The sequence below is a fragment of the Arvicola amphibius genome, chromosome 3 (genome assembly GCF_903992535.2).
Source record: "Arvicola amphibius chromosome 3, mArvAmp1.2, whole genome shotgun sequence".
In the NCBI taxonomy this organism is placed as follows: Eukaryota; Metazoa; Chordata; class Mammalia; order Rodentia; family Cricetidae; genus Arvicola; species Arvicola amphibius.
This window is the reverse complement of record NC_052049.1, coordinates 168113042-168125858: the sequence shown is the minus strand read 5'-3', so window position 1 is coordinate 168125858 and position 12817 is coordinate 168113042. Positions and strand designations below refer to the sequence as shown.

The 12817-nt window shown below is 46.1% G+C and overlaps 1 protein-coding gene across 1 annotated transcript in view; it reads left to right on the top strand.

The window, feature by feature from the left end:
* The window catches only part of Ephb1 (EPH receptor B1), a 298584-nt gene extending 298132 nt beyond the window's left edge, over positions 1-452 (top strand). The window contains exon 16 of the mRNA XM_042054742.1: positions 344-452. Within this exon, the coding sequence (XP_041910676.1) occupies positions 344-452 (109 nt within the window). The remainder of the gene's footprint in view (positions 1-343) is intronic.
* The last annotated feature ends 12365 nt before the right edge of the window (positions 453-12817 follow it).

The window sequence follows — 12817 nt, the reverse complement described above, 5'->3', positions numbered from 1 at the left end:
CCCCAAATCAGTCAGTGAGAGACAAGCTCGTAAAAACAAACACACAAAACAAGGTGGATGACAACCAAGAATAACATTTAAGGCTGGCCTCTGGCCTCCATATACATGTACATATATGTGCGCACACCCCCCACTAGAGACTCAAACACATTCACACATATACAAAGTAAAAGAACATATGTAGTCATGTTCCTGCTAAGTACTTGGGCTTATTTCACTTAAGATTCTGGGATGGTTAGCACATTTTTCTGGCCACTCTATTGTTAGGAGCATACCTTTGGTGATAAGTTGGAGCTATGAAAAGGCTGCCCTAACTCTAACACTGACTTTCTTGCCCTTCTAGAGACCTCCTGAGAATAGGGGTCACCTTGGCAGGCCATCAGAAGAAGATTCTGAGCAGCATCCATTCAATGAGGGTCCAGATGAGCCAGTCACCATCGGTAATGGCATGAGAACACTTGCATTCATAGGGGAGGAGAGGAAGGAAAAGGACCAGGGTCAAAGGGAAACCAGAGGTTGACCACTGTGGAATGTGCAAGGAAGATCAGCTTCTTGGCTGGGAAACAACTTTCCATCTGTGAAGAATGAACTGGACCCATTGCTCACGGGCCATCGTCGTTTCTCCGCAACAGAAGCACGTAGATGCCGTGGGAAACCAAACACGTAATAATAAAGATAGAAAGGTGATGTTTAACAGAAGTGAAGCCGAAACCATATGCATTGGGAACCAAGGTGAACTCAGTTCCTATCCAAGGGGGACTGGAGTTACTTGTCTTCGGGAAGAAGGGAAGGAGGTGGAGGGATGAGAAGCAAGCCTCGGCTGTTCCATCTTCTCCCTCACCAATGATGTTCTTTTCTTTTCTCCTTTTGTGCTCCTCCCTGAGAGTCCTCCCCCACATCCATTTCCCTTTGCTCATGACTCTTGTAGGGAAGCTTCTTCAAATAAAACCCAGCTCCTGAGTCTCCAGATGTCGTCTGTCAGTTGCCAAAGGACTTTGCTGACCACTACTGCATGGGGATCCAACCAATTCAATTAATGTCTTCATATTGAAGAAGAGATGTACCTTCAATTGAAAACCTTGTTTTTCTTTTGTTTGCATTTTCTGCAAAAAGGAAAAAAAGAAACCACAAATTGGAAAAAATAATAGAAAAACCTGTTTCCGTGTGCAAGCGCACACGTCTGTGTGTCTGCGTTATAAAACGACTGTGCTTGTTCGTGACAGATGCAAACAAGAAAAAAAGAATTGGGAAAGTTTTGGCCCTGGGAGGCCTCAGAGGGCTGGAACAAGCTGTTGGCCTGGCTTTCTGCTTGGCTCACTGGCCGCTTGGCTCAATGAGAAGAGAAAAGAGGGGGGCGGGGAACTCAAATGAAAGGAAAATTTTAAAAAAAGTAGTCTCTGAAGAGTTTGCAAATTAAGACAGGAAACAGGTGAGTGGTTTGAATTGGATGCAGTGTGGGCCATTCTGGAATGATGCTGACTGAAAAGTTATTATTGATAAGACCTGAAGAAGAGGAGAAGGCAAGGATTTCTGGAGAATGTTCTTCCACAGCCCTGGAACCAGCGCTTTTAGGGACGGCAAGGGAGAGTTCTTTCTTGCCTGGCCTGTGGACTGGCTGAAGCCGTGTGACATCCGAGGAATGTCTCTGTCATGTCTCTGTTTCTCTTTACATTCCTTCTTGTACCTCATTGTTCATTGTTTGATTCACTTTTGTAAATTCCACCTAACATTTGAATATTTTTAATTTCTCCTTTTACCTTAATCTCCTTCCTAATTTTATCTGTCTAATTAAAAAGAGCAGAAGCATGTCTGGGTTTATGTAAGATGTTGTCAGAGTGTGTGTCCCTGGACCCTGACTTAGCTCCCACACTAAACTAAAAAGCTGATGTCCAAACTTTAGACTGCTTGCTATTGCTATGCCTGCAAACACACAGCTAGGGAAGGTGTGGACTTAGCAGGAGTCTTGGCTTCAAATTTAATACATATTTAAGGCGGCACGAGCCTTTTCCTCGAGGCTTAGGTAACTGATCTGGGAGTTTCTGTTGCTGTGATAAAATACCACGGTGAAAAGCAGCCCAAGGGGAAAAAGTTTATTTGATTCACAATTCCGGGTGATAATTCATTATTGCAGGTAAGTCAAAGTATCAGGAACCTGAAGCAGGTGGTCACGCTACATCACATCCACAGGTGAGAGCAGAGAGGAAATAAATGAACGCATACTCACTTGTGCTCAGCACCCTTTCTGCTTTTTACAGTCCGGGATATTCTCTGGTGAATGGTGCTGCCCACTGTGGGCTGAGTCTTCCCACATCAATTAACATAATCAAGGCAATTCCCCTTGGACACACCCACAAACCAACCTGACCTAAGCAAACCTTATTGAGACTCCCATCCCTGGAGATGCTAGGTTGTTCCAAGTTCACAATTAAAACAGTCACAGGGGCATTCTGGCCTTGAGTTACAGGCTCCGGACCAGCAGGAAGCTCCCTCAAAGTTTCTCATAGCTTGAAGATGCAGCTACAACCCAGGCAAGCTTACCTTAAAGTGTGGCTGTAAAGTTGAGCCCAGGAGGATGGGAGAAGCTGGGGAGAGGGAGAACCTGTCCACAGAATTCCATGTGATCTTCTGAGGGCTCCAGTTCAGCCAGGAAGGTGGAAGACAAAATCTCCCCTGGTTAGTTGATTAGCAATTACATGCCCAGTTTAGTAATTAGCCCCAAAGACTCAGTCCATGAGTGTCTTCCAAGCCTAAACCACATGACGGATCTGTTCTTGGTTTTCACAGGAGTGGGTTTAAATTTGCCACCACTCTCTTCAGCAGCATCTCTTACCAGAGTCTCTTCTCTAGCACTGCCATTGCCAGCCTCCCTTCTTGCTGGGGTCAAGGCAGGGTTCACATAAAGATCGTGTTAAACTCTTCATTTGCTGTTAGTGTAAGTTCCCAAAAAGGACAAAGAGAACACGGAGCACACAGACCAGAAACAGGAGGGATCCACAGAGACCAGGAAGGAGGCACAGTTCTCAGCCACACTGACATGAACAAGCACTCCACAATGTCAGCCTGCCCTGCAGATGCCCTCCTTGTGTTCAAGTCAAAGCTGCCCAGCGTCACCCCCAGACCAACAGAGAGCAAGAAGTAGGAAGGTAACTGAGGAGTGTCATTAGCCAGCAGTCAAGAAAGGCACCTTTTTGCCTTTAACATATTTTGCTTTACATACTGAGTTCTCTTCCTCAGTATAAATGTGTGACGTCCCAGCAGGTCCTGCCCTGTTCCCACTTCCAGACTCAGAACCTCAGGAACAAAAACAACGGAGTCAGCATTTTAACTTGGACATATGACCCCTTACTCCTCACCTTTGCCCCAGTGGGATGTCACACCGAAGTGTGGCTTGACATCACCTGTGGGGGTGTAATCACAGGTCACAGAGCCCCCATGTGGTAGGCATGGAGTGAGACCTAGAACTTGAACATCTTACAAGTGGTGCTGATGCTGCTGGCCCAGGGACCACACTGTGGAAGCCTCGGCACGACCTTAACCTTCCTCCCTGGGAATTAATTCACGGTGTTCTGTGTGCAGACACTGGCTCAGGAAGTGATAGTTGGCTGGGGTTCCTGAGGCTCCCTGAAAAAGAGGCATGAGCCTCACTCTCTCGGGTATAACGTGATAGGAGAGACGGATAGGCAGAGCCTTCTGCAGAGAGGTGTCTCCCGTACACTGAGTTCGGGGGACTTCCTTCTCAACTCTCAAAGCAAACCTTTGGGAGGATGCTTACTGCAGCGAGAGCCCATCTTTCTGGATTGCCTGTGCTGCCTCCCCATCATCCTACCAAGACATTTTTGTGAGGGGGATTGCTGGTAATGGAACCGAGGACAAACTATCAACTGAGCCACATTCTTGGCTCAAGAGCTCTACCTTTTAAATAGTATGTTTTAATTTATTATTTGAGAATTGCACACACACATATATATATATATATATAATATTTTGTGAGTCTATTTATCTATCCCTCACTTTCTCCAATTCCTACTTGGAACTCCAACATCCTCCTCCCAATTTTTTTTGTTCTCTATTTTTATAGCCACGGGTCTAAGTAGTGCTGCTTATAAGCACATAGATATAGAGCCACCCACTGGTCCTTAGGCAACCACTGGTAAGTGGTCACATCCTTGAAGAAAAACGATTTTCTCCCAGTAGCCATCAAATGATAATAGCGCCTGAGATTTAGGTGGGGTCTTAAGAACTGCTCCCTCAGCCATGCTGGGATGTTGGCTGACTTGATCTTGTGTACACAGCCATAGCTGCTGAGTTCATGAGTACATCCTGTGACATGCTCAGAACTTAAAATGTATGCAGTGATTTGTGAGTTACAAAGCCAGGCTGACAGTATGCAATCTGCAATCTTGCCAGGTAGCCCAGGGTGTGGTTCAAATACAGGAGACCACCAAGGGTGAGCAGGTGTGGTCCACCAATGGCAGGTGGGTGGGCCAGGGCTTACAAAAATGGAGATGGCTTGCTGGTGATGCCTTAGAGACACTCACCTCTTCCTGCTCTCTCTCCCTCCCCATCTCTCTGCTACTCTAATACTCAGAGGGAGGAATAGAGACTGATAAAGAGACAGACAGAGCAGCATCTATGGAGATGCAGGGTTCTAGGGATACTGCTGTGAGGGTCAGGGAGGCAGAGCACAAAAGGGAAAAACTACACCCTTCAGTAAGAAATGCAAGCTCCTGGTAGCTGTCTGTTCTAAGAGGCTCGTTGTTGGTAACCTAAGGGTTTCATCATTCTTTAAAAATAATGACTCTGTCACCAACTGGCTAAGGACACAGTACGTCCCTTGCAAATGAAGTAAAGGGAAGGCTGCAACAATACCAGCAGCACAAAGGCACCATTCAGAATTCTCAAAGGACCCAATACCCAAAGAGATTGAAAAGTTCACAGAAGACTGAGCTCTGCGGTCACTGTGCCATACCCTACACATAGAAGCCATGGGGTCATTTCCAAAATCAGACATGTCTGTGTCTTCCCAGATGCCAGTGAAGCTGCAGGCAGTGCCAGAGTGGAATCCTCGGGGTCACAGAAAGGTGACCAAATGGTGAAGAGGGTGTGGGGGGCCATGCTTTAAAATTATGCAAAGTTTGAGACCAATGGCATCTATGTTCACCACTGTCAAGTCTTGAGAGACCAGCAAGAGATCTGAGGACAAACCTGGGCTCTGGTAGATCTCAGGCCTCGGAGCAAGGGTGACAGGATGATCAGTGATGGATGGGCCTCCTCTGAACACCTGTGGAAGAGATCCCGTGATACCCTGCATCCCTCTGGGCTTGCCTTGTTAGCAAGGGCCCTGGATGGTTCCAAGCAATTGAGAGTCACAACTTAGTACATCATTATTCCTGGCAATTCCCAAGTGAAAGAGGACGCAGCATAGGTTGTCCTTGCCTTGCGACTCTCTGTTAGTAAGTCACCTGGCTTGTAGAAGTTACAGAATTTTTGGTGCCTGAAATAAGTTCAAACTGAACAAGTCTGGTAAGTCATGACTTCACCTCTAGACATCCATGACCTTAGACAGCATGCTTTAAAATAAGTTAATCCCCAGGTATTTCACGGGAATCTTCCTCAATTACTCTTAACTGCCATCAGCCCCAGCCTACATTATTTTAGTCTCTTGATGTTTCAAGCACTCCCTTTCAACCCCGTCTGACTCCTTAGCAAGGTGTCAGAGGCGTCCCCAGATCTCCAGCTGGGGACACAGCAGTTTCTTCGTCTGAGTGTTAGTCACTGCCCAAAGGCACTAAAAGGCAGAAACTAACTTGTTTCATTCCTGGTATGACAAAAGCAAATCCAAAGTGCAGGGGAGGCAGGGGCAGAATGCAGCCTACCCTGAGGAGCCCAGACTGTGGCCTGAACCCCTGAACCTGGGGACTACGTACTGCCAAGGTAACTTGTGCTTAGGTCGTGGGGACTGGCAGGGCTCCTCTGACTAAGGGAACATGACTGGTACTCTTTATTTTCTCTTTGTGGAGCTAGAGGCAGAGCTTTGTATAGCCCAGGCTGGCCTCCACTTGGCTATAAGCCTAGGATACCTTGATCTCATGATCCCCTTGCCTCTACCTCCCAAGAATTAGGGTTACAGATGTCTACCACCATATGTATGGCTTATATCTTCTTGAGAATCAAACTCAGGACCTCGTGCACGCAAGACAAGCCCTCTTTCAACTGAGCCACAACACCAGACCTACATCAGTATTTTAACAGCCCTTCTACACTAACGATTTCTTCCTTCCAAGATTTCTTTAATCTCCCAGAAGACACCCTCACTCAGAATGCTGCAGCCTCCTGCTCACCAGAAGGAATAAAAATTAAAACACTCAAACAAAACAAATGTATAAGCAAACAAGCTTCCGCTAAGCTCCTGAGCCCATGCCATTCTGTTCTCCTGGAAGAGAAGCTGCCATCTCCTCAAGAATATTTAAGTCCCCTCTTCTGGTCTTACAGAAGTCATAGTTGCCTGCATGTGAGCAACTGCTGTAGCGCTAGAATTGGCCTTCTGCCACAGATGCAATGACAAGTTCCAAGTATTGGCTTCACGGCAAAATGCAACTGTGTAAGCGACTTGATGGGAAAAGGGGCAGAGTCATGGGAGAGCCACCACGTCCTGAGCAGTCAAAGACAGTGATCCCACAGGCTCTGCTCACCTGGAACTGGAATGGAGGGAGTGACCAAGTTGGAGTCTGGGTGAGCAGTAGAGGGAAGAGTTCATGTTAGTTTAAGTTTCAGAAGTCAAACGTTGTGTTTGTGGGATCCCAGGTTGTTCTTTGAGGCTGAGGAATAAAGGGTTGACTGTGAGTAGCTGGAGGGGTGGGCAGAGCTTGCACCATGAACGGCCTTATATGAGAAACTAAGGGACCTGGATATTACTCTGAAGTCAGGCCTGGAAAGTGGATTAAAGCAAGAAACCTCCATTTTATATAAGCCAATGGCCAGCAGATGGAAAATGGAAAAACAAGTTTTGAACCCAATTTGGAGAGGTTAATCTGGAGGCTGATGATCAAGGCAGAAGATCCCAGTGGTCTTGGGGTGTATGCGTAGAAGTGGCAGGAGGAGTGAAGAAAACATATCCACCAAAGAAGCACAAAGCAGGCAAGGTCATCCGGGGAGGAGGTGGATTGCCTCCTCCTGCCAGGAGTTAGTGAGGGAAGGACTAAGATGTCAGCCCTCGTAACTTGTTTAGGTGCCTGGGTGGGTTTCGATATATCAGCTGAGGTAGAGAACGTGCAGGAAGGAAGGCACAGTATCTGAGCTGCCCATAAGCATAGGGTACAAGGGTCTGTAATCCAGCTAAGAAATCCTCGCTGGTAATCTGCCTCTTAAAGGCACGCTTTGCCCAGATAGAAAGTCAAATCATGGAAGCAGAAGAGTTTATGGCGTTGGGAGGTGACAGTGGAAAGAGAAGGGAGCTTGCATGCAGCTTGGATCCACAGCCTGTTTCATAGCCATCCTGACAAATGAAGGTTCACAGAAGAGTGGGAACAGAATCTCCATGGGCTCAAGGGGAAATCAGGAGCTTGTGGGGACCATGAAGCCAATGGAACACATTTTAGAGAAGGAAACGCCAACCCAAGGCTCAGTGCTTCCAAGACAGTCAATGCAAGGTGAGTTTTGCAAAAGACCCAGCAGAGACAGGCATGTTGGCGCGCACCCAGAGCTTGGGAGGTAGAGACAGGAGGTCATCCTTAGTTCAGGGTTATCCTTAGCTAGATAGCAAACTTTGGATCAGCCTGAACTATGTGAGATCATGCTCCCAAACAAATAGTTGACATTCAGGGAAACAGCTGTAGTCTCACATGTCTGGAGTTCTAGCATGTAGAAAGCTGAGGCAGGAGGTTTGATATGAGTTCTCTGCCACCTTGGGCCTATATAGGGATCCTGTCCAAGAGAGAGGCAAATGGAACGCCCATGGGTTTATCCACAGGAAAGGATGGCTGGCCTTATTCAGGGCAAGTTCACCAGAGAGATGGTAAGCAGAAGATGATGGCTGAGCTGAGGGAAACGAACACCAAAAGCTTTCAAGTAGACTGATTGTGAATGGTGAAGATACACAGATACAGTTGGAGGAGGCGCCTTTTGCTTGTTGCCATGTTGCTACTTCTTAATGGGAAGGACTTGGGCATATTGAAAAGCTAATGAAAGAGATGGGTGTGGAGAGCAGCAGAAAAGGAAGCTAACTGAGAGGGTCAGGCCCCAAGAAGGCAGGGAGTGCAGGTGGAAGGACGCGTGGCTCCAAGTGAAGCGATTCCGATTTGGTCTGGAAGATGAATGAAATAAGGACCGACGCGAGCTCCTAACAGAACTCCAGCTCACAGACCAATTTCCTCACAATCTAATCACTTAGCTCCTGCAGCCTCCTGCATGGAAGTGCCATGACTGAACGCGCAGGCTTTGCTGCGGCCCTGCTGCAATGACAAGGCAGGCCCCCTGCTTCTGACGAGGTAGGTAAGTGGACAGAAGAGAAAGAGTCGTCAAGGGGAAGGTGAGACAGCATCACGGACCCCTGTCCTGCTCAGAATCCCCACAATGGCTGCACATCACTGGTGGGACGATGCCCAAATTCTTTACCATGCCATGGAGGTCTGAGGCCACCTCTCCCACCAGGTTTTCAACAAGGCAAGCCTGCTGTCTGTCCATGGTCCTTTCTGTCCCCGTCGCTGCTGTCTCAAGATATTTCCTACAACTAGAGTCCTCCATTCCCCAGGCTAAGAAAGCATATTGCTGCTGGGCAGTGGTGGCGCACATCTTTAATCCCGGCACTCAGGGAGGCAGAAACAGGTAGATCTCTGTGAGTTTGAGGCCAGCCTGATCTACAAAATGAGTTCCAGGACATACATAGAGAAACCTTGTCTCGAGAAACCCCACACCCCACAAAAAGAAGGCATAGGGACAACTCAGTTGGCTCACTTAGCTAGTGAGCTCATGGAGAGCAAGGATAGGACCATATTCACTCTTTTAAAAGTTTTGCACCCAGCACAGAAATGTTTATGGGAGGGATGACATAGTCAGGTTGAGAAAGAGTCAACCCCAAAGGACAGAATGACCTAGAATATTTAGAGTCTTCTGGAACTGGGACCAGAGAGACCCCAGGATATGTCCAATGGCAGGTGTACTCAGAGGGGCAGTAAAGATATCAGTGAGTGGCCTCTGTGTGGACCTGCAAGTGCTAGATATTAAAAGGGACATTTAGAGACATTGTAATGGCAACAAGAGCCTGACAATAGGAGCAACTAGGAGGGCCTGTAGGATTGGGGGGCATCTATTTATCAGAATTAGGGTCTTAGTCTTCATCTAGAACCTAGCCTCAGCCCCTAGAGCCCCGGAAAGTTGGGTAGGGTGATAGAAACTTGAACCTGGTAAGAGCAAATCAAGGCATCAACTCCTTGAAGGGCCAACATTCACAGGGCTGCTTCTGAGCTCCAAGGGTTTTGTAGGGTGGATGCCAGCTAGAAACAGACCATAAAGGCATAGCATTAACTCAGCTTTGTCCCCCTAGTAAAGTCACAGACTGGCAGAGCGAGCTGAAGCCTTCTTGGAGATCAAATCTTCAACTGTGGGATGGAGAGCCAGCCAGCAGGCCTCTGGCTGTGATATGCCAAAGAGAAAAAGGGCAAGGAGGCAGCATGACCCATTAATAGATAGCTCAGGAAAACAGAAGTTGTATTTTTTGGGCAAGTGTGATGTGTGATTGGTTACCGGCTTCCTTGAAACTGTCTTCCCAACACTCAGAGAAGAAAGAGCTAATCCTGATGTAGTGGGGACATTGGAATGTTTGCCCAGGTGTGTGCCACAGACTGTTCAGCTATTATGAAATCTGCTGGATGTACGGATTCATATGAATAGGTACATGAAACTCAGATTGGGACTTAACCTGCCCATATCATTTGCCTCGGCAGGAAAGGAAGGCCTTAGACACTGTCCAGAGTCTAACTGGACAGGCAGACAGGACTCTTGAGAATTTAGAAGGGGGTTCACCTATTGCTGAATTACTGAAGTCTTGTGTTGACTTCCCAAGATGGTGTGCCCACCCCTATGATCAAGAAGTTGCTTTTCTCTGTATGGGATAAGTCTGGATACAGGAAGCTGAACATGCAAGCACCAGGCTCTGAAGCCCAGGAGGGTTTCCAAGCCAACTGGGATTTCCCTACTTGAGGACAAAGATCTCAGGGATCTCTGACCACCAGGCAAGAGATATTTGGAGAATAAGCTGATTAAGATTCCCATAGCAGGCTTAGGTGTGAGAGCATCAGCAGTGAGTGTTCTACACTTAGAATTTAAAGTAAGTCTTTCCAGCAGCTAATTAGGGAAGGTGCTCCTGGGGTGGGGACTGAAATTACAACCACTTGAGAAGTTCTCAAAAATAATAATCACAAATTCAATAATAGGCTTGATGACAGCAATTGTAAATTTTTTTGTATGCTTGCTACAAAGTCAAGCAAACTGATTATTCCTAGGCTTGTATTGTGATGCCCATTTAGGGAATGAATTTGCTAAATGATTCAGAGATGCTCAGGCAGTTTGTTCAAATCTGAACCATACTGAAGAGCTGGACTTGAACTCAAGATTATTTGTCTGAAGTATGGTCTTTAAGTCATTGAGTAATTCCATTACCCAAGTTTGATAACTTCTAAGAATCCCCTACACACTGTGTGTGTCTATCATGAAGTACAAGTGATTAATGCACACCGTGAAGTAATATGTCTATAAATGGGGATTGCATTATCTGCCAAGGTAAAATGAGGGGCCACATATAAACCACATAAGGTCACATAACTCAGTTCTTGGTTTTTGAAGCATATTCACAACCTGACACCATTGTGAGTTAATTTATTCTATGTCTAAGGATTTGGGAATATGGCCAAAAAATAGAAGAAGAATCGGGTCTGGGGTTTGTTGTAAATGTCTCCCCACCTTCTGGAAAAGGTCAGTCTTTAATCTCCGCAGACTTGGGGGTTTTGTGAACTTTGGTTGCATGTTTGTGTCCTCTGAATCATTTCTGCTCCTCATGTTACATGTGTGCCAAGATGGACTCAAGCTTCCTCTTGCTCCTGGGTGGATCCCCAGGCTGCCTGTCAGATGGACCAATGGCTGAATTTGAGACATTTGCCTTCAGTGTGTTGCAACAGCACTTGGCTTGCTCATTCAAATAGGCCAGTGCCCTTTCTTCCTGGTACTAAATGAAATCTTTTGATTAAAGTCCAATTTCTGGAGCTGTCAGTCAACAAGAAGAGTTTTCTCTGGCTAAATAACTGTCCACAGATTTTCTCTGACTGCAAAGCCATCCTCAGGGGTCAACCTGCTGGGCTTCCATAATGTGTTGAGTGAACCGTCAAATGGCAGAATATTTTTTAGGATGTAAGTGTCCAAAGTCTTTAAAATTGTTATATGTTTATTGTGAGGTATACTTAAGAAAAATACATCTAATATAGAAACTATGCACTATCTAGCAGAAATTGTGAAGCATTCTTTTGAAATAAGTTACTTTTGAAAGAAGTAAAAACTGTCCTGTCTTCTCTTTGGCCATCTTCAGACTCTTAGCTCCGCCCAAAGGAATCCCAGAATCTCTACTTAATTTAATAATTTAATCTAGGTTCCTTTGCCATCATTCTTCACCCACCTAAGGAACAAAGGACCACTCCTACCCACTGATTACAGTTATTCTTTTTCTTTTTACTACTTTGCGGTGCATGCTAGGCAAGCACTCTCCTATAGAGTTACACCCCCAGTCCCCTGATTCTGGGCAAAGTCACTTTTCTCAGGCTGAAGACTGAGCCATGCTTACTACAGCTCTCTGGGCCTTCGTGTATGCCAGCTTGCTCACATGGATTCATCTGTGCTCTCTATAGACGAAAGTGCTGCAGTGGAACACGCACCTGGTAGTGAGTCTCCCCGAAGGACATGGCAGATGGCACCAGCTCTGTATTCACTTTTCCCAGTGGGAGCAGGCCCCTCTGCCTCACTGTGACCTCCGGTCTTATTCACAATCTGATGCTTCCCAAACGTGGTGTCTACTGCAGCTTTGAAGGATATTCTCTCTGACATCCAATTTAACAATTAACAAGTTTGTGTTTTCTTCTTTTTATTGTTTTTATCCCCACCATGGGGTTTAGCTCCTGCTGGGATGTTTCATAGGCAGGGGCAGTTTGCCAAGCATTAACTTGTCCAGCCCAGAGGGCATTACTGCACAGCTGATTTCATTTGAGTGAACATCATTCCTTTGGTCTTATTTGTAAACTGTCATATGGTGCTGAGAGCTAGTTAACCATTTGTGGTTCTGAGCAGCAAACTCAGCATGGAAAAGAGCAACCAAATTGAGCCTCTCTTGTAGATTTAATGCAGCAGGGGATGGCAAATTATTTTTTTCTGTAAAAAAGCAGATGGTAAATATTTTAGATTATGTGATCCCTGTTGGAACAATTCAGCTCTTCCCATTGTACTGTGAAGATATTCACGGACAGTATTTGGATTAATGGGTATGGTTATGTTTCAATAAAACTTTATTTACAAAAACAGGCGGAGGGTTGCTTATGTTATATGGGTAGTGTTTTCTGAGTCTCGGTAGTGGTAAGAGGTCTTGCTCTGGAAGGTCAGCTTGGACATTATCTACATATGGTGGCCTAAAGGGACCATGCTTGGGGTCAGAGAAGTGGTGAAAATAGAGGTGAAAACATTGGCAAAAAATCTCACCAAGTAAATCCGGATCCTGGTTCTAACTATTGTTGTCACGTAATTCTTTCTCACTTGAAAATGTGTTGTAGATACTTGCGCTGTG